Raw genomic sequence first — 20,250 nt, 5'->3', positions numbered from 1 at the left:
GATGGTACATTAGTAATTAATTTACTGAGCCATTTATTTATTTATTTGTTGTCTATATATATATATATATATATATATATATATATATATATATATATATATATATATATGGATATGGACGATTAAAAAGATAGTTCACCCTAAAATTACCATTTACTCACCCTCAACTGTTTGGTTACCAAAATTCTTCAAAATATAACTTTATGTTTAACAGTAGAAAGAAACTCGTACAGGTTTGGAGCAACAGTGACGGTGATCAACGTTGACATAATTTTTATTTTGCGGTAAACTATCCAAAGTCCTATCAAGCTATCTCTACGTATGACTAAACTTCCCATTTTTCACCTATTATATTGACAAGTTTTTCTTAAATGCCTTGAAGATGTTTTTTTTTTTTATCTATATGTTTTACTATGGCTATTACTTTCTATAATTAGTTGTAATATCTGTTAGTTATTTAATTTATTGAATTTTCTTCTGTTCTAATTCTTTCTTTTTTCTTTCTTTTTTATTGGTTATGTATTATGTTTGGGTTTGGTCTTAAAACGTAATTTAAAAAATATATATTTTCTTGTAATAATATCTGTTTTAATAAAGTTTGAACATAAATAAATGTTTTGCAGAAAATGAATCATTAAAAAGGAAAATAAAGTATATATACATTACACATACATACATACATACATATATATATATATATATATATATATATATATATATATATATATATATATATATATATATATATATATATATATATATATATATATATATATATATATAATGTACATATAAAGTATTTTTATTGTAATATGTGACTTCTCTGTCAAATAAACATGGAAATATAGAAAGTATTATAATAAGAGACCTCTTCGTCAACAAATTCACCAACTTAATTAAGAACTTTACAGCCATTAGTGAAACAGAACAAATAAAGATAATATTAGGAGAGGGACACACAGCAGCACTGGCTGCGAGATACGTGTAGACAGCAGGTGTGTGTGTGTGTGTGACCTCAGTGTGTCTGACCCTATTGTGCACCACAGTGATCTTTTGTGTGTTTGTGTATTTCTATTTAAGTTAAAGACTGGTATCAAATGTTCACACATTATAGTTTGTTACAGTTGAATATTCTAAGATGATATAATATTCAGTTCCATTACTGTGATGTTCAATTATTTTTTATTATTGTTGTTATTTTTTACACTAAGCTTTGGCAATATTGTATCATTTACAATCACGCCAATAAAGCAATATTGAATTTAATTTAATTTAAAGTAGTGAAAAAATGCAGGCAACACTCGTGTTTGTTTTTTATTTTAGAAATATACATTGTAGGCTTTTATACTTATGTTTGATACTGTTTTAACTTTTATTCTTTAATATTTTTAATTATTTTAGCTTAATGTTTTGTTTTTCGTTTAAATGTTGTTTTTTAATTTTGTTGTATGCATTTGTCTTTTTTTTTTTTTTATGTGTGTAGTATTTATACAGTATTAGGTTTAGTTTTGGATCTGATATTAGTTGTTTCAATACTACAATTGATTGCTTGTGTGGTCCACACTTGTTGCGAGTCGCTTTGGATAAATGACTAAATATAAACACTAGAAGGCAACATTGTGCGTAACTAGCGAAATCCCGCGAGATATTCCTATTCTCGAAGTCGCTTTAATCTCGCGGTATTTCCTCATTTCCTCCTCTTTCACTCCCTGTGTTCAACATGGCAGTCGGCAAAAATAAGAGGCTGACAAAAGGTGGCAAAAAAGGTGCCAAAAAGAAGATGTAAGTCACAAATGAATCTCCCGACTGTGTAGTTACTCTGATATAAACTGTTCTGGGTGATATTTAGCTTGTGTGGATGAAGGATGCGCTCGATGTTTAAGGGATTGTGTGTAGCGGTCTTGCTAGCATGACTAGCTCATTGACGGCCTGTCGTGTGTGTTTTCTCATAACTTTATCCTTTTATCCCAGAGATAGCGATGTCATCGTATTGTTTTCTAATGCACTAGGCTTACAACTTTAATAAAGAATTCAGTTTAGCCCAAAATGAGCGCGGGAAACCGCTAATGCTAACGTGAAGGGTTCTTCGCTAGTTTTCTAGCATAACGTTACTTTACTGATTTCAAATTTTACTGTGATACGTGTTGAGAGGCTCGAAGTTATTTTAAAGCTTTCTCATATTTTAGGTAACAGCCAAAGCAAATATAAGCCCGTTTCAACATTTGATCTATGAAAATGTCTCCATTGTAATCTTAGCTTGCAGACGACCACCTGTCTCTCTCTGAAGTGAGTTTTCTCTTGCAGTGTGGATCCATTCTCCAAGAAGGACTGGTATGATGTCAAAGCACCAGCCATGTTCAACATCCGCAACCTGGGCAAGACCTTGGTCACCAGGACTCAGGGAACCAGTGAGTGCTTTTAAAGGCTATAGCGTTTGTTGACACTTCCAGAATGAGAATGTCCTGATCATTTACTCTTTCTCTCTTAAGTCGTGAAGAAACTAAGGTTTTTGAGGAAGACTTTTCAGGATTTTTCTCTATGTAATGGACTTCGGTGGGGTCCATCGGGCTGAAGGTCCAAACTTAAGCTTCGAAGGAGCTCTACACTATCCCAGCCGAGGAATAAGGGTCTAATCTAACGAATTGATCGAATTAAAAATCAATGCTCGTCTTGCACCTGCTGGACAAACATGTTGGATATGTCATGCAATATCTGCTCTTCGTCTGTGTACTCCGTAAATGCATTTTCTCCTACTTTTTTTTGTTTCTGTTGTTTTTTTAAAGGGCATTTCATTTTTTCGAGGCATTTAATTTATGCATGCTTGCTCTGTAAACACTGGATCGTTACTATCACCTAAGTCACATGTGACCTTTCCAACATGATTGTCATGCATGTAGTAGACTTTTGTGCATTTGATGTTAAGTGTATATAAAACTTATTCTTAATAGCAAATGAGTGATGGTTTTTCTAGACAAAACCCTTATTCATCGGATCATGTAGAGAGTCCTTTGAATCTGCAATTTGGACCCTGTTGAAGTCCATTATATGGAGAAAAATGTGCAATGTTTTCCTCAAAAACCTTAGCTTCTTCGCGCCTTAAAACAGAAAGACCTGAACCTCTGGGATGACGTGGGGTGAGAAAATCATCAGGATATTTTTATTCTGGAAGCAAGCTTATTTTTTTAACACTGGTGGGAAAAGGCACATCCATTTGTGTCTCAATTTTTTGATGCGACTCCTTATTCGTGCCGTATTGCTGTGGGAAGACATGATGACCGTAGTTTCAGTCCCAGATTACTGTTGTCAGATCAGCTAAAATCTATATACATGTCATAGCTCTATAAACTGCAGTGAGTTTAACGACATGTCTCTTATAATCTAGGAATTGCCTCTGATGGTCTGAAGGGACGTGTGTTCGAGGTCAGTTTGGCTGATCTGCAGAACGACGAGGTGGCCTTCCGCAAGTTCAAGCTGGTCACAGAAGACGTCCAGGGCAAGAACTGCCTCACCAACTTCCATGGCATGGACCTCACCCGTGACAAGATGTGCTCTATGGTCAAGAAGTGGCAGGTACAGTCGAGATAGCATGTCACCTTTACTCGCTGGATGCTTTAGTTTAGGTCATTGCCATCACATACAAAAAAAACCTTGTATCGCCCTCAAATGGAGTTAATGCTACACTTTTCATTGTTCACTTTAATTTATATCCATGCAAATGCTGAAAACTTGACTTTTTGTGAAGATGTGTGACCAAAGGAAGCCTGATATGGTGTAATCTCTTAGCTTAAGACTATATTTGAAGCTGCAGGTTTGCAGCATTGCATTTTGAATTTGATTTGTTTTTTAATAGCAGCAGAATGTTGTCGTCATGACCTGCGTGTCTGAAGAAGTTTTGCATGCTTAAAGTCTGGTGTGACCACCGTTTTAATGTTGCATAGTTGTAAATAAATAAGAAAATAGATGGAAAATTAAAAAAAAAAGATTTGAAAGGTAGTTTTTTTTTTTTTTTTAAGAATAGAATTGGAATAGTGTGTGCTGAAGTTAGAGGTTCAAATAAAGATGCATTTTAAGCCGAAAAAAAATATTTCTTTGTTTCTGCATGTTCTGAGTGATTGTTTCAAATCATGAATCAGGTTTGTGTCCCTTACTTTATTTAATTTTGTAGAATTAAGATCTCCCCAAATTGTCATTAACTCACCTTCATGTCATTCCAAACCCTTAGGAAATTGGGAAACACAAGATATTTCGATATCCTACATAAGTACTGTGTATCTGCGGATTGAAAGAGTTTTCCATACCTTTGCTTTTTGTGCAGGCTGTGTTCTAAAATGCTAACAAGCTGTTATTTCTAAATAGACAATGATTGAGGCTCACGTTGATGTGAAGACCACCGATGGCTATCTTCTCCGTCTGTTCTGCGTGGGCTTCACCAAGAAGCGCACCAACCAGATCAGAAAGACCTCTTACGCTCAGCACCAGCAGGTCCGTCAGATCCGCAAGAAGATGATGGAAATCATGACCCGTGAGGTCCAGACCAATGACCTCAAGGAAGTGGTCAACAAACTGTACGTATGATGTTTAAGATCTACAGGATGATTATTGGGGCTGTGTTTGAATTAGATTGTGCAGGAGGGTGGGCTTTGATACTTGAATGGAATGGTCTAAGATTTAATGTGGTTTAAATACTGAATGTTCACTAGTAAGATCAAGTGGTCAAATGATGTCTTGGTGTTTATTTTAGTAGACACTATTTGTACAGTGGAGCTCATGCTTATGAATACAGAGTCAGTAGTGTATCTTTTGACCTGTAATTGTCATGCAGCTGTGTGTAATGTGTTTTTTTTTTTTTGTTCTGTAGGATTCCTGACAGTGTAGGCAAGGACATTGAGAAAGCCTGCCAATCCATCTACCCTCTACACGATGTCTACGTCAGGAAGGTTAAGATGCTGAAAAAGCCCAAGTTTGAGCGTAAGTTGAGACGTTTGATGAACATGCATGGCTTGTTTCGACTTTTAAATATGCAAATGACTGACAAATGTTAGTTTGAGCTAGATGTTGTAGCACTTTAATGGCCGGGGTCCCTTGCATTGACACTTAAGAGCATTATTTGATGCTTCATCTCATAAATTTACCCAATTAATCTTGTGTAAAGTGAAACCATTTTTATTTCCATTTTTCATTGGACAGTTTTTAGGTTTAGAAGCATAATTGTATGAGATTAATGTATTTCTGAAACTTTATGGTACAGTTGGTAAGCTGATGGAGTTGCACGGTGAGGGTGGAACCAGCAGTGCTGCTGCTAAACCTGCAGAGGGCGACACTGGGGCCAAGGTGGAGAGAGCTGACGGATATGAGCCCCCCATTCAGGAGTCTGTCTGAAACTCCCAACACAAACAGCTGGTGTCAATAAACGTGTAAATTTGAGTCTGTGTGCTGGTGTTTTTTTTTTTTTTTTGTCCCATCAAACCGGCTGAACATCATGTTCATGCTTTTATATCTGCCGTCAGAAATATCAGTTTTCGTTCTGTTTTGACGCTCGTGTTGGAACTGAATGTTTCCAACATGGAATTTGATTTTAGTAACTTCCAGGTCTGGATGAATATAGGAATAACACAAGTGTGAATTTTTTTTTTTAAATATGTATTTAACCCCTTCACTGTCACTCACGTTTTTGAACATTGACTTTGTAATCTAAACTTATATTTTTATAATTCATGAACTAAAATACTTATTAACATGATATTTATGTACCATTTACATGGTAATGCAATGTCTAATTTTAAAATGGGTTTTAAAGGATAATTATTATTATCATTTTTCAGTTGATATATAATTTGATTTCTGATTTTTTTTTTTTTTTTTCAAGATTAGATTAGATTACATTGTAATATAGTGAAGTAAATGTAGGCGTCCTACAGAGGGGGTGGGTAACAGTTAACAGGTAAAAAAAAAAAAAAGGAAGAAGAGTAGGCAGCCAGCAACTTCCAATATTTTAGTAGCCTATTTCCATTATGCAAAAGTATGTTTTTGTCGTAAATTTGACCCAGGAGCACAAAACCAGTCATTTTTTTAATCTGCTTTCCTTTGGTGCATGGTTTATTAGATCTGACCATTTTCGGCCGAGATACAATCATTTGCGAATCTGAGGGTGCACAAAAAAAATCTAAATATTGAGAAAATTGTCTTTAAACTTGTCCAGAGGAAGTTCTTAGCAATGCATATTACTGTTCAAGAATTACGTTTTGATATTTATGGTAGGAAACTTACAAAATATCTTCATTGGACAAGATCTTTACCTAATATAATGATTTTTTTTTTTTTTTTTTTTTTAACGAAAAATCTATTATTTTGACCCGTACAATGTATTTTTGGCTATTTTTACAAACATATCCCAGAGACTTGTGACTGGTTTTGTGGTGCCTGTTCACAAATGAGTCTTCTTTGGACTCTACTAAATGAAAACGCTTTATAAATGTCAAACCACAATTATATCAAACTAATGTGTCCGAGGTTAATAAATGCAGGTTTTGTAAGCGTTTCCCCTTGCAGTTTGTACTCAAACTGGGCTGGAACCCCCCCCCTCCCCCAATATTTCACCCATAAAATATGTCCCCTTGGTACAATATGGCATTGGACGTTTAATATAACAATAAATACTGGCAGCTTTTTACAGGGACATAATCCATTATTTTTTATTCATTAACCCTTAAACACAATGCACTGAAGTGCAAAATGTGGTATATTTTTACATATATCTTTAGAGTGTAAACGCATATGAGACACAAAAAAGAAGTAACTCCCATAGCAGTTCATGAATAGATTTTTAGCAGACCGTAGATTTGGAATATTAACAATAAATATATATTAGACAAAACAAAGCGGATATGAAAACGAGAGAAGAAAAACACTGCTTCTGAGGTTGCCTCTTACCAATTTCTCCCTCCTGCACAGAGAACAAAAAGAGAAATATTAAAAAGCTTATTATTATTTAAACTGCATGCAAAGTTCTGAAAAGTGTATTTCCTGCTCCTGTCCACTAGAGGGCTGTCCTGCAGTCACTCTATAAGCCCACCTGGAACAATCTCAACAAAGGCTTTGGGAAAGAAGCCTTCTCTGCCATTTATCCGTCCGCTCCACCATTCATCATCTATGTGAGCAGTGACCAGGATCCTGTCTCCCTGCTGGAAGGCCAGATCGTCCTCCGTCTCTGCTGTGAAGTCATACAGCGCCACGGCCCACTCTTCACTCTTACATTCAGCCTGTAGACAAACAATAAAAGCTTACATTTTATATATTTTTTTATACTGTTGCAAAATGTAAAAGGCTCTATATGTTGGCTGTATTATGTACAACTTTATCTAGAGAGACCAGATTTTTTTATTGCATCACTAAAGTAACTATATTAGCATCCTGCTCTTCATATAAAGTATGTCAAACTTTATCTGCTTTCATACAGAATGCTAAAAGAGAGCATTATATACTGTAATGTGCAGCATTTCTCTACTGCTTGATAGCTTGTATTTTCACAAAATGTAAACTATATTTACTCTAACCTGTAAAATGTTACTATAAGGAAGATATTATATAATATAACAAATAACATCGAGGTTTTCTGTAAAGGTGCTTTAAAACACTTTTTTTTGAAGTGCATTTAAAATTAATTTGTCTCGACTTATTTTTGTTTTAATGCATCATATCATGTAGAAATGTAAAGTAAATTGTCAGACGTGTAAGTGTTTGTTTAAAGGGATAGCATACCCAAAAATGAACTTTTTGGTCAACGTTCACAGAAGACCAGAATCTATAGTCTTTTAAATCTTTTGTGTTTCACAGAATAAAGTAATACGGCTTTAAAATGCATGAATGTATTGTCCACGAAACGATCTATAAAATGCATTTCGAAAACAAATATTGTGATTTTTTTATTTCATGCCGACTTTATGCGCTTTTCATTACAGGAAAGATTCAATGTAACAGATGGGGAGATGGAGATGGATACCTTACTGGCTTTGTAAGACATTCGAGAATTAGATGAACCGGCCATTCCTAAGAAATGAAACACAACCCAGTTAATCTAAAAGGTAAGGTTATGTAAGAAAACATATGCAAGGATTTGAAAATGACAGAATTCTCCAGATCTGCTGCTGGACCTTTTTAAGAGAGAGTACCAAAGGAAGCACCTTATTAAAATAATTGCACTTTTTTTTCTAAGCATTGCATTTTTTGCAAATAATTTTTACTTTTTTTGTTATGACCTTTATATATTCCAATTCTGACCTTAAAAAAAAAAAAAAAAAAAAAAAAAAAAAATATATATATATATATATATATATATGTAATGGAAACATTTTTTTTTTACTTTAAATAAAATGTGAATAATTCGTAGATGGATTGTTTTGAGCTCTTACCAGGCAGTGCAATCTTATTCGGAGCAGATTTCTGCACCGGGGCTGGAGGGAGATCCTCAAGCACTTCCACAAAGTTAAGAGGGAAAATACCAACTTGGCCGTTCAGTTCCCCACAAGCCCACTCGTCTCCCACATACTCTTTAAGCCGAATCACATCACCTTCAGAGAACGAGAGCTCATCGCTCTGCTCTCCCTCAAAGTCAAACCTCCCGACACACCTTGGGCCTCTGAAGAAAACACAGGCATTTCAAAAATGAGTCTAGTCATATAATCTGGCTTCTAGTTACTTCTGTTTGTCAATCTAACATTGCAGTAGATTTTAAGTTATATTAATTTGTGTTTGAGCTTTCACAATCGAATCCTGTGAGGGTGACGTACCTGACAGGCTCAGGAGATGGTTTGGTTTGCCATTCATTGCTGGATACTGGTGTGGATGTACCAGGCTTGTTCTGAAAAAAAAACAAAGAAAGAAAGTGGTAGTTATTTATCAGTTTCATCAGCACTGAACATACATGCTTAACCTTCAGAGCCAAGATTTTTGCAACCCTGTTACCATAATTTGAGACTTTATTAGAAATAATAAAATAATGCAATTTTGGCGTTTTTCTGCTTTTAAACATAATTTTTTTTAAAGCAATTTAACAATGTATAGTGTGAGCAAATTGCATCAGAATGAGTAACAGGTTTAGCCTAAATATCATATCACTGAGTAATAACTAGAAAGTTACAGTATGGTTTGTTTTTTAGTTTTATTACTTCCATTAAAAAGGGTTGCATGCGAATGTGGGATACAAAAAACACAACAGGACCACTTTAACAGCTGAACAGATTATTGCATAACAGTTATAGGATTGTTTGTTGAGAAGATCAATGAAGTGACAGGCAATAATCACAATTATAAGGACAAAATACCAATATTTTATTATATACTGTACATGTGAAAACTGCATGAAAGCTGAATAAATAAGCTTTCCATTGATGTCTGGTTTGTTATAATAAGTCAATATTTGTCTGAGATGCAACTATTTGGATTCTGAGGGAGAGAAATTCTGAGAAAATCATCTTTAAAGTTGTTCAAGTGAAGTTCTTAGCAATGCATATTACTAATCAAAAATTACATTTTTATATATTTATGATAGGAAAGTAAAAAAAAAAATTATCTTCATGGAACATGATCTTTACTTAATATCCTAATGATTTTTGGCATCAAAGAAAAATCTATAATTTTGACCCATGCTATTTATTTTTTGGCTTTTGCTTCAAATATCCCCCAGAGACTTTAAACTGCTTTTGTGCTCCAGGGTCACATTTATGTAATAGTTCTCACACACACACACACAACTCAAAACAAACTCTTTAAAATGAGTCATGAGACATTGTCTACAGCATCTGTGGAAAATTCCCCATGCAATATTTACCAGAGTCTTCACGTAGTTAATGGGGAAGATCCCAGTGATGTTTCTGCATGTTCCCATGTACCACTCACTGTCCAGCTGTTCTACATTAGACACAACATCACCGGCATTTAACGCCAGCTCTCCAGGCTTCTCTGAGACACAAACACAGGACAACATATGATCATTACAGGAGCAACTACACAACCGCCTCTGACACCGATTGAAAATAAGATACACAGATTTATATATATACTACTAGTTAACTGAGCCAGTTCATGTAACCACTGTTGGTGTGTTTATGTCAATGCTTAAGTTCATGTTTATTCCACGTCATGTCAAACCAAGCATTTGTTAAGTGTGAATTAACAAGTTTTGCGTTCATGTTTGTGTTGAATAAAACTGCACTTGGGTCTATCATTACACCGAGGCTCTGGATTACAGGTAATAATGTTCAGTTTCTGATTTTTTTCGCTTCATAAGATCTCAAAATATCGTCAGGAGCCACGGCTATTAATTTTGTGTTCCTTGATATCCCTTTTCCGTGACTCTTAAAGTGACGGTAGCCACTGACTTGCATTTTATGAATAACCAACATCCACGTTTTCAGCTAAAAATCTTCTTTACTGTTCTACTGAAGAAATAAAGTCACCTACATCTTAGATGGCCTGAGGATGAGTCAATTAACAGCACATTTTCACTTTTGTGAGACCTATCCCTTTAAATGATGCTTGCCTTGGAAAACGGACCTTTGCTTTCTTACACAGAACCCAATGTCTATCTGTATTCACCTGGAGTGAAGTCATACAGGGCTTGCACTCGCAGAGATCCAGTGTTTTCCACCATGCCACTAAAAGAACGGTTTTTCTGTAGAAACACATTGAGAGCAATGTTAGAATGTCGACATCCCAAGATAATACTTACTGTACTTTCTACTAAAACAACTATTCAACACTGAGTCGATAATAATGTCGAATACCTGAGGTGCTGAATTGCTGGGGACATTTGTTAAGGGGGTGATAATCTTCATGTGTGTTTTCTGCACTCTCCCTTTAGCGTTCCCCACTTGGCATTCAAAAGTTTTGCGGTCTAATTCCTCAAGCAAGACGAGGACTTCATTTTTCTGTTGGAAATTAATGATGGAAATGCATTAAATTTCCAATGCATGAACCATTTGTATCGCATTATGGGACTACTGTGAATGTATTGACCTGAAAGGAGAGCTCTCCAGTGTTAGTGCCATTGTAGTCAAACTCAGCAACGCCGTGAGGGATCTCAAGCTGTGTGAGCCAAAAGAAGAGTGTAGTAGAGTTGCATTAATTTGTTCAGTTCTTCTGTTATACAATTAAATCGTTAAAATGACATCTCACGGTGTATCTGTTGTAAAGACGATGTCCAGGGTTGGGTCTCGGCGGTAAGGCAGGTCCTTTTTTCGAAGCTCTGTGGTTTTGTTGCTGCCATTGAGGTTGCTGTTGTTTTGAAGGCACTGTTTGTGAAAACCCTGAATCTGAGGGCCGACGTACGGAGCCGTTTTTCCGTGGAGGAGGAGGTCGTCCCGGGCCGGGTTTAGCGGGTGGCGGTCGAGCAGGGAGAACCTTTCCTCCAATGGGTCTGAAATATTATTAATTATTAATTATTATGCAAAATCAGTGTCACACATCCCTGGCTGATGCTTTCAAAACCAACCAGCCTTGAAAAGAGAATGCATGTTTAGTAAGTCGAATAAGAGAAACTGATACGTAATAAATACATGATTCATTTACCGTGGTGGAAGAGACAAATCAGATGAGATCCTGAAGGAGTCCTGGGGGGGGGGGGGGGGGGGGGGACATTTGAGGGAAGATTTTTGTTTAAAAACATAATTTGTGCACTTACGATGTATATGAATAAATTAAAAAAGATAATATTTGGTTATTATATATCATGCAAGAAATATTTTTACACAATTTCTCAAATGCAGAAGTGTATGTGTGTTATTGTGGGATATATAGCTTCTGTACTAAACAGGGTTGTTATTATTATTCAGTTTGCTAGCTGTAAACATTACTTATAATGCTCTGCCAGACTCTCTTTAATTCCTGTGTGCTTTGACTTGAAGTGGTCGTAAAATAACATAAGTATTTTTCAAGGCTGAGGAAAGAGAGGTAAAGGAAAACAAAGAAAATTCCCTGTTGATCCATTCTGCTCTCGTTGACATTTCTGGAAAAGTGCATTTTTATTTTTCAGACGACACAAATCTCAGCAGATTAAAGAGTCTGGCATCTGATCTTGTGAGCTAAACTGAGATTTTCGGACAGCCGTTTATCTGATTATATAAGGACTCACTTTGAGAGAGGGTTTAGCAGGTGTGGGTGGGCCGCCCATAGGCTTCTGCACATATAAAGGTGGATCTTCTGCCATCTCTTCAAAATCTGAAAGGCAGAAACTCATACACTTACCATGCAATAATCATAATCATGCTGTTTACACGATGCAGAACATGCACTACTATTCAAAGTCTGGGATCAGTAAGAGTTTTAGAAAAAAAAATTATACTAAAGTGATTTTGCTTTATGATCTCTGTGATCTCTCTTGGTTTATTTCTGGGTACAGATTGACAGCAGTAAGAGTAAGAGCCACTTTAATCTTGACATGTACTGCAGGGGTGTGTCCATTAGTGGTCACTCTTGAGTAATTGGTTGTGTGTGGATGTTTCAGTTAATAATATTCCAGGCTTGTGCGACTGAGCGTTCATTAACAAGCCCTGTCCAGCACCCCTCAGTTGTTTTAAGTATTAGACTTGGCTGCTTACACTGGCATAACTTTTCTAGTTTTACACTGTAAAAACACTGTACAAGTAGGCGGGCGATCATTGTGCATTTAATACACTGTCTGGTACAAAAAAGTCACCATTTGGATTTAATTAAGCAAATGCTGCAGAGTCCAGGAATGGACCAATGTTGTATATTTGGCATGATTCTTTCAACACAAGCAGTGTATAGCTTTTTATTTCTAGAACAACCGTGACCTGAACACCATTGAAAGTGCTGAAGTCGACTTTACACTGCCTGTCCAAAAAAGATATACACTCTAATATCACAAAAACTATTTTGTGAAATTGAGATGTGTGCAACACCTGAAAGCTGAATAAATATGCTTTCCAGTTGATATATATTTTATTAGGATCTGACAATATTTGGTCGAGATACAACTATTAGAAAATCTGGAATCTGAGGGTGCAAAAAAATCAAATCCCCTTTAAAGTTGACCAAATTAATTAATTAAATTAAATAACTCAAAAATTGATTTTTGATATATTTTAGGTAGGAAATTAAAAATGGAACATGATCTTTACTTAATATCCTAATGATTTTTGGCATAAAAGAAAAACCTATAATTTTCACCCATACAATGTTTTTTTGGCTATTGCTTCAAATATCCCCCAGAGACGCCAGACTGCTTTTGTGCTCCAGGGACACATATATTTCATTGGACCGCCTTTAGCTTTGAGTATATTGTGCATTCACTGTGGCATTGTTTCAACAATCTCATGCATCATCAAAGCATTTATTTCCAATAAGAGTTGCATTGAATTATTTGCTGCGGTCTTGTATTGACAGTGAGTCAAAGCGTTCTGTAAAATCGCCTCCAGCACATCCTAAAGACTTCCAACTGAGTTAAGCTCAGGACTATTTTGGCCAGCTTCCTCAGATGATTGGTAATATACTCACTTTTGTCAGTCTTGCTGGGGACCCTGATGACTGTGGGTCTCTTGATCATTCCCAGATTGTTTGACCCCATGTAGTTGAATCCTCTTTGGCGCTCAGGTTTAGCGGGAGAGTGGTCTGAGAGGGGAAACACATTCATATACATTAATAAACAATACCTGTTCAATATATATTTTTAAATTGTAGTACGGAAAAATATTTGCACTTACTTGTGGGAGCATCCACATAGTCATTGCTAAGCATGTTCTCTGCGGATGCAATGGTAGACAGAAGTGCGGTGGAGTTGTGATTGTTGGGGTTCAGCAGGTCTTTGCTAGGTTTGAGAGGTAGATGAGGTCCTTTCAATACTGTTTCCTCATCCTGGGACGGTATATTCCTTACTCTGAGCAGTGAAGGTCGTGATGGAGGGATGAGGGCCGCCCTGAAGGGAGACTGAGAGTCGGAGTCATCTCTTGAGTATAACGATGGTTTTTTGATAAGTTGAGGTTTTGGCGCTGGCATAGGAGGCGTGTCGACCTCTTCGTATAAGTGACTGTCAAACTCTGAAACCTGCTCTTCTTTGGGCTTTTTGAACGAGGGTCGGAGGGCAACAGAAGGTTTTGGTGCCAGTGGAGGTGGTTTGGTGAAAACCTTGCGAGGACGGGGGAAAGGCACAGACGTTTCATCGTTCTCTGTGTTTGATTGGCTTTCAAAGGCTTGTATTTTTGACCGGATGTTGCGGTCGTTGTGAAGGGAGGTCATGTTCTCACTCTGGTTCTCTTTAGATTGGTTCGTCTGTTACTCAGTTCACTTTAAGGGTTCTGAGCTGAAGACATCTAAGAGTTTCTACAGATACTCGCCTGAATGAGCATCAGAAGTCTCCACAGGCTCCACAAGTTGCAAGGCAATGATGGCCGAGGTGGTTTTTTTTTTTGGAACTGTAAAAGACTAAATAGGAAAGTTTTTTGTTCAAACTGCCAGCAAAAATCTGATTTTTGGCATATCCAGATATTATCCAGATGGATTTTTGAAAGTCTGAACAGCAAAAAACAAACAAAAAAACTATTTCATTACATATGGAGGTGATTTAAAAATGCAATTTCAATTTGATTTTTACAGATGTGTCTCAATCCGGATGCTCTGACTGTTCAAATCGGATATTAAATTGTCTTTTGCATCACTCTTAACGTGACACTAGGGTAAATTTCCATGAGAAGTTAATCAGGGGGGAATTTTGGAAATATTAGAATTGGAATAATTCTGGAATCGTAAAAGCATCTTAAAATGTAACTGAAATGGTATAAGTTTTCATACATTTAGCTTGATTTACTGGCTAGCTAGCTGCTTTTTAAACGCATTTTGATTTGTTTTTTTTTAATACCATAGATCAAATATATCTATTTACCCTAATAATATCATCAAAACTTCGTTGACTGCACAAATGCTGTAGTGTGACTTTAAAAGACCTGCAGATTCTAGAAATAATCCATGCATCATGTGATTAAGGACAGAAATTCAACTGAATTTGCATTAAATTACTATGCTACAAGAAGTTTTTTTTTTTAACTAGATTTAAATGTAAATGTCCTGTTATAGGCTAAGTTTATTCCCTTACATTCCCATGGAAAGTTTTCAAATTGAAGTGAAAATTCTTGGAATTTGCAAACCTACACACAACGATAACGTCAAAACCTGTGACGGAAATTCCAGAAGCATTCATAACAGTATTCAAACAAAGCTGTGACTACATCCGATTTGCCTGCAGCCTGATAAGTGAAGCATAAGTGAAATAATTTCTGGTTTGCGCAATCAAACCCTTCTCAGTATGCACTAACCTCGGCCGGGATGTTGGTTGGAATCTGGATGTGTCACATTCTCCTCTAGTGAGTCAGTCTGTGTGGCAAAGGTTGTTGAATGGAGATGGAGATGTTGTGGAGATGGTAAACCTGCTCCTTGGTCTTCTCCTTGATCACCTGCTCTTAGGATGGTGGGAGCTGAAGCACGAGAAAAGGGAATTACTCGAAACTAAGCATCAAACCAAGCAAACACATCACAAGTGTGCAGGACATATACAGTCCTAGAGAACAGAACATGGGAAGCACAAATTACAGACAACATATCAGTATCTATTTGTGACTGTGGAGCACAAAAAGAGTCATTAGGGTCAATTTTCATCTGAAAGCTGAATAAATACGTTTTCCATTGATGTATAGTTTGTTATGATTGGACAATATTTGGTCGAGATACAATTATTTGAAAATCTGGAATCTGAGGATGCAAAAACAAAAAAAAACAAAAATCGAAATATTGAGAAAATCATCTTTAAAGTTGTCCAAATGAAGTTCTTAGCAATGCATATTACTAATTGAAAATTAATTTTTGATATATTTATGGTAAGCAATTTACAAAATATCTTCATGAAACATGATCTTAACTTAATATCCTAATGATTTTTGACATAATATAAAAATCTATAATTTTGACCCATGCAATGTATTGTTGTCTATTGCTACAAATATACCAGGGTCACATATGGTTTTATTGATTAATATTGGATTTTACTGATCAGTATTGGATATTATCATACTGTACAGTGGACAGTGGTTTATTTATATTAGTACTCCACGTGTTGTTCTTAATATAGCACAGCTATAAAAACAGGTTTGTGGTTTTGTATTAAAATAAAACACATGAGGATGTTCAATCTGCCATCAATGTTGGTAAAATAATCTATGGATTTAAATCATTCAGCAACTTTATAGTATGTCAAAGGAAATTAAGAATAAGTAGTATTTTTCAGGCACAAAAGAAAAGTCAATTGATACATTTCTGCCTCATATTTGAATGGATTATATTGCATTATATTGTCTATGCTGGCAGCTGTATCCAACACAAACATGTATGATACTAATTAATATCTTAGACTGATCTAGCGTGTTCTTCAAACACACAATGTTGTTATCCACGAAGTCTGGCTTTTGGCAAATCCTGATCCGTCCCATCACTTCCTATTAACGATTCACAGACTCTATTTGTTAAAATGTTTCAGTAAAATAATTATATTCCAAATAAATGCTGCGCTATTCATAAAGGAATACTGGAAAATATGTATAATGGTTTCCACAAAAATATCAAGCAACACTGATAATAATCAGAATTGAGTCTTGAGCAGCAAGAAGACAGAATGATTTCTGAAGATCATGTGACACTGAAAACTGGAGATATGATGCTTTGATCACAGCAATACATTACATTTTAAGAGATATTCACATAGAAAACAACTATTTTTTAATTGTAATAACATTTCATGATATTACTGTATTTTGACCAAACAATGCAGTTTTGGCAAGCATAAGATACTTCTTTCAAAAAAACACATTTAATATCCATGTACTATTGAACCTAACATTTTTTTATCACCACAATATCTTCAGCAGATAACAGTGACAGTTATTTCTCACACACAAAATGTTAACTTTTATTGCATTATTACTTTATAAAACTTTGCTTTAAATACTCTACATCTCAATTTAATGTAATTTTCTATATTTACAACTAGTTGCTTATTTCAACTAGTACAATATCCTGCTTTGACCAGGTTAAGTGTGTTCAACAGCACAATGCAATGCATCTGACAATAATACTGAGACTACAGTGTCAAAAAGACAGCAAACACAGGACAACTGAGTAATGCACAAAACCTAAAGAGACACCAAAGGCATCTATTTCATACCTCAGAGCATCTCTTCCAAAAACGACAGTGTTCATTGGTAATAGCTTTTCAATCTTTCAAGCTGAAGACTTGCATTCACTTCCTCACTATGTGGAGGTTTTCTGCATAGCTGAAGTGATGTGTCATAAGCTCAGAAAGTGATTTAAAACATTGATTTATTGAATGAGGCACTGTTATAAAATTTCATGAATTTGTCGCCGCTAATTAAAGCAACACTTTTATGCATTGCTTGCATGTTAGAGTACTCTTAATTTGTCCATGTGTGAGTGTTTCCACATATGGTTTTTCGCCCCCCAAAAAAAGGAAATGATGTCATGTTTGCTCTCTTCAAACTTTGTAACATAAATGAAGATTTTCAGAATGTTCTTTTTTCTGCTTTCTGTAAATGTGACATTAAAACTGCCTTGGAAATATAATTCTCAAATGCCTTATAATCTATCGATTGTATCGAATTATTCTTATCCCACTTTCAAACTTACGGTAAATCTTTTTTCATGTTCACTTATTTTTTTACAATTGGGCTGCCAAATCAATTAATTGTGATTAATCGCATCCAAAATAAAAATTGTGTATTTATATATACATATTTGGATGCGGTTAATCACGATTAATTTGATTTGAAAGTCCTGATTTACATCTAATATGAAGTACTGTGTGAGGATATTGTGTTTCCATCTTACCTTATATGTAGGTGTTCTGGTTTTTTTCTTTCTGAGCGGTCTGCGAAACACAAAGCATAATAAGCACAATTTTATTTAACTTTCTGTGAATGTTTCATTCAGAATCTAAATCCTCAATCCCAGCTGGCAGCAGTGCCGCTGTCTCTTAAACAGTGTGGTGTATTCCTGATCAACCTGTTTTAAAGAGCAGAGCTTAAGGACAGAGCTAGAAGCTTCAATGACAACATGTAGTTTTTCATGAAATATGGATCACTCGGGTCCAGTCGAACAGCTCTTACAGCAGGTTCCTGGTTTCACAGGATTCAGTTGTGTCTCCCTTTCACTTTTGAACACATTTTCAGCATATTTTAACCTTTAACTAAACTCCAAAGCTTGCAGAACAAGACCAGCATGTTTCAATACACAAAAATAACATTCTTGATTCTCCCGACAGCATCATGCATTTACAGAAAATGTTTAACTTTCTCTCAATGACTGTTTTACCAAAGACAGCTTTGTTGTAGTTGTCTACTGACCAATAACTGTCCTCAAACTCACCCGCTGGGTTCAGTTTCTGCTCTCACTGTGTGTGTGTGTGTGTGTGTGTGTGTGAGAGAGAGAGAGAGAGAAAGTGTAATAACCTACCCCACTTATAACAGCATTTGTGATTTGAGTTTATTATGATTTAAATCCCTGTATTATTTACATGTATAAAAGATAAATAATACACTTAGCTGCAATTACATATTAAGAATATTATTGTAAATATATAGTCTTACCTGCATTTCAGAGAGCACAGTAAATGTGCGAGAGGAAGCACCACTCCTGGTAAAAGTGACGTCTCTTTTTTTCATTAGGTGTGTTGACAAAGTCAGGGTGCCATGCAGGAATGTGGTCAATCAGGAAGTATTTCTCTTCTGACATTTGTGAACCAAAACAATAGTTAACCAATAGTCAAATTGGCCCTATCCCTATCGGTACAGATGCAAACCTTACTAATGTGAGCGGGTCATTGTTATAAAGAACTACATCCTGATATGATCACACTACACCATCAGCTTCATCACGGTCACTGCTTCAGGAAGACGGTGTGGTTTTGTGCTGATAGCTCACTTAAAAGAGTCCTGAAACTATTACATCATACCCTACGATCCCTGTGGAAATTCTGTTCATTAGAAAAATCAGGCCTGACACACTGACAACTGACCGGTCCTGATAATTTACACTGCAATAAGCAAAAATAAATAAATAGTAAAAATAAATGACAAACTTATTAAAACTTTTTTTGACTGGTTTTAAAAGTAGCCTTAACCGGTTCTTAAAAAATCCTACTAAACAAGTACAGCGACTGAAATCCTTTATGCATAAATGGCAGCTTATGTCTATCTATCTATATATCTATAGTAGAAATTTAGTTCATGACATGTGAAACAAATTTTTTAATCAAGTTGCTCTGAGATGCTGCAAATCATGAACTGCTCGTGTATTAAAGAACACAGTGTCATGCTTCACTCTAAAACTTAGCTTGTCAGACTATGGCATTTTATAATCTAAACCATGCATTGCTAAAAATTTATTGACTAGCTGTCTAGTAACACCGTTTCAAATCCTCATCAATGGTGATTTGCACTTGTGTTTAGCGCTCAGCTAGAGTTTATTTGGACCCTTGCTGAAATGCTAAGTGTGCGCCACACACACACAACCACTAGATGGCGCCACTAGTACACAGTATCCACACATTTATTATTATTATTTTAAATGTATTTGAAAATTCACCTGTTTTCCATCAGATTTACACAATTTGTATGGGTAATACTTTTCTGAAATCTTTATAAATAAAATAAATAATAATAATAAATAAATCTAAATAAAGATCTGGTTCGGCATATATGACATACAGCACCTTTAAACAAACAAGTTCATTTAACGATTATTTACAAGCACCAACATACTGTATAAATGTTAAACATTTTCAATATTTTTATTTTTTTAAATAAAACAGATGGCTTTCCTGGCAGATACTGATACTGGAACATGTTAAAACTGGTCTGTTTCTTCATGATTTTAGGAGACTTTTATTAAGTATTGGGAAGAGATTCAGAAAAAGGCTTCGTACACTATGTATGTATATAGTTTTTGCTTATACAAAACAGAATTTTGATGTTTTTCAGAGGGCGTTGATGCACAGTAAGTGATGGTCTGCTGCCCCCTGGTGTTTGTTTCCAAACATTCAGCCTGAATATTAAAAAATATATATTTCAGAAAAACATAAAATAATCAGAAATGTTGAAATTACAATTACAAAAACATATTTCTGAAACATGATCTTCTCTGTTCCTTGCTGTGAACGATTCTTCCATTTAAATGCTG

The 20,250-nt window shown here is 35.5% G+C and overlaps 2 protein-coding genes across 5 annotated transcripts; one reads left to right on the top strand and one right to left on the bottom strand.

Moving 5' to 3' along the window:
- The first annotated feature begins 1,615 nt into the window (after positions 1 to 1,615).
- Positions 1,616 to 5,424, top strand: LOC127954006 (40S ribosomal protein S3a). Its single transcript, XM_052553353.1, has 6 exons — positions 1,616 to 1,782; positions 2,305 to 2,408; positions 3,383 to 3,570; positions 4,357 to 4,565; positions 4,859 to 4,968; positions 5,249 to 5,424. Exons 1-6 carry the CDS (start codon positions 1,721 to 1,723, stop codon positions 5,377 to 5,379), a joined length of 804 nt encoding a protein of 267 aa, XP_052409313.1. The 5' UTR covers positions 1,616 to 1,720; the 3' UTR covers positions 5,380 to 5,424.
- Positions 5,425 to 6,618: 1,194 nt separating this feature from the next.
- On the bottom strand, positions 6,619 to 18,709 carry LOC127953753 (SH3 domain-containing protein 19-like). 4 transcript variants are annotated; one of them, XM_052553159.1, is made up of 17 exons: positions 18,660 to 18,709; positions 17,902 to 17,941; positions 15,324 to 15,482; positions 13,719 to 14,436; positions 13,513 to 13,626; positions 12,128 to 12,213; positions 11,566 to 11,606; positions 11,173 to 11,413; positions 11,014 to 11,082; positions 10,782 to 10,925; positions 10,594 to 10,669; positions 9,827 to 9,957; positions 8,787 to 8,857; positions 8,409 to 8,635; positions 8,000 to 8,046; positions 7,073 to 7,259; positions 6,620 to 6,943 (listed from the first exon to the last, which is right to left on the bottom strand). In XM_052553159.1, exons 4-17 carry the CDS (start codon positions 14,248 to 14,250, stop codon positions 6,927 to 6,929), a joined length of 1,983 nt encoding a protein of 660 aa, XP_052409119.1. In that variant the 5' UTR covers positions 14,251 to 14,436; positions 15,324 to 15,482; positions 17,902 to 17,941; positions 18,660 to 18,709; the 3' UTR covers positions 6,620 to 6,926. The 4 variants fall into 4 exon arrangements, with proteins under 4 accessions (XP_052409264.1, XP_052409119.1, XP_052409200.1 ...); XM_052553304.1 differs by lacking the exon at positions 18,660 to 18,709 and having other exon boundaries at positions 6,619 to 6,943; positions 8,787 to 8,851; positions 17,902 to 18,039; XM_052553240.1 differs by lacking the exon at positions 18,660 to 18,709 and having other exon boundaries at positions 13,719 to 14,523; positions 17,902 to 18,039.
- Between the last annotated feature and the right edge of the window lie 1,541 nt (positions 18,710 to 20,250).

Source organism: Carassius gibelio, chromosome A1 (assembly GCF_023724105.1).
Source record: "Carassius gibelio isolate Cgi1373 ecotype wild population from Czech Republic chromosome A1, carGib1.2-hapl.c, whole genome shotgun sequence".
Lineage (NCBI taxonomy): Eukaryota > Metazoa > Chordata > Actinopteri > Cypriniformes > Cyprinidae > Carassius > Carassius gibelio.
Note: the sequence above shows the minus strand (reverse complement) of the source record. Positions and strands in the feature narration are given on the sequence as shown.

What these genes read in the sequence shown, in the direction of transcription:
- LOC127954006 (XM_052553353.1), top strand. Translation starts at nt 1,721, where the DNA reads ATGGCAGTCGGCAAAAATAAGAGGCTGACAAAAGGTGGCAAAAAAGGT. An exon ending in AAAGGTGCCAAAAAGAAGAT is followed by an intron (nt 1,783 to 2,304) that starts GTAAGTCACAAA and finishes TTTCTCTTGCAG; the next exon opens with TGTGGATCCATTCTCCAAGA. An exon ending in CACCAGGACTCAGGGAACCA is followed by an intron (nt 2,409 to 3,382) that starts GTGAGTGCTTTT and finishes CTTATAATCTAG; the next exon opens with GAATTGCCTCTGATGGTCTG.
- LOC127953753 (XM_052553159.1), bottom strand. Translation starts at nt 14,250, where the DNA reads ATGACCTCCCTTCACAACGACCGCAACATCCGGTCAAAAATACAAGCC. An exon ending in CTGGAGAGCTCTCCTTTCAG is followed by an intron (nt 10,926 to 11,013) that starts GTCAATACATTC and finishes AATTTCCAACAG; the next exon opens with AAAAATGAAGTCCTCGTCTT. An exon ending in CCAGCAATTCAGCACCTCAG is followed by an intron (nt 10,670 to 10,781) that starts GTATTCGACATT and finishes GTGTTTCTACAG; the next exon opens with AAAAACCGTTCTTTTAGTGG.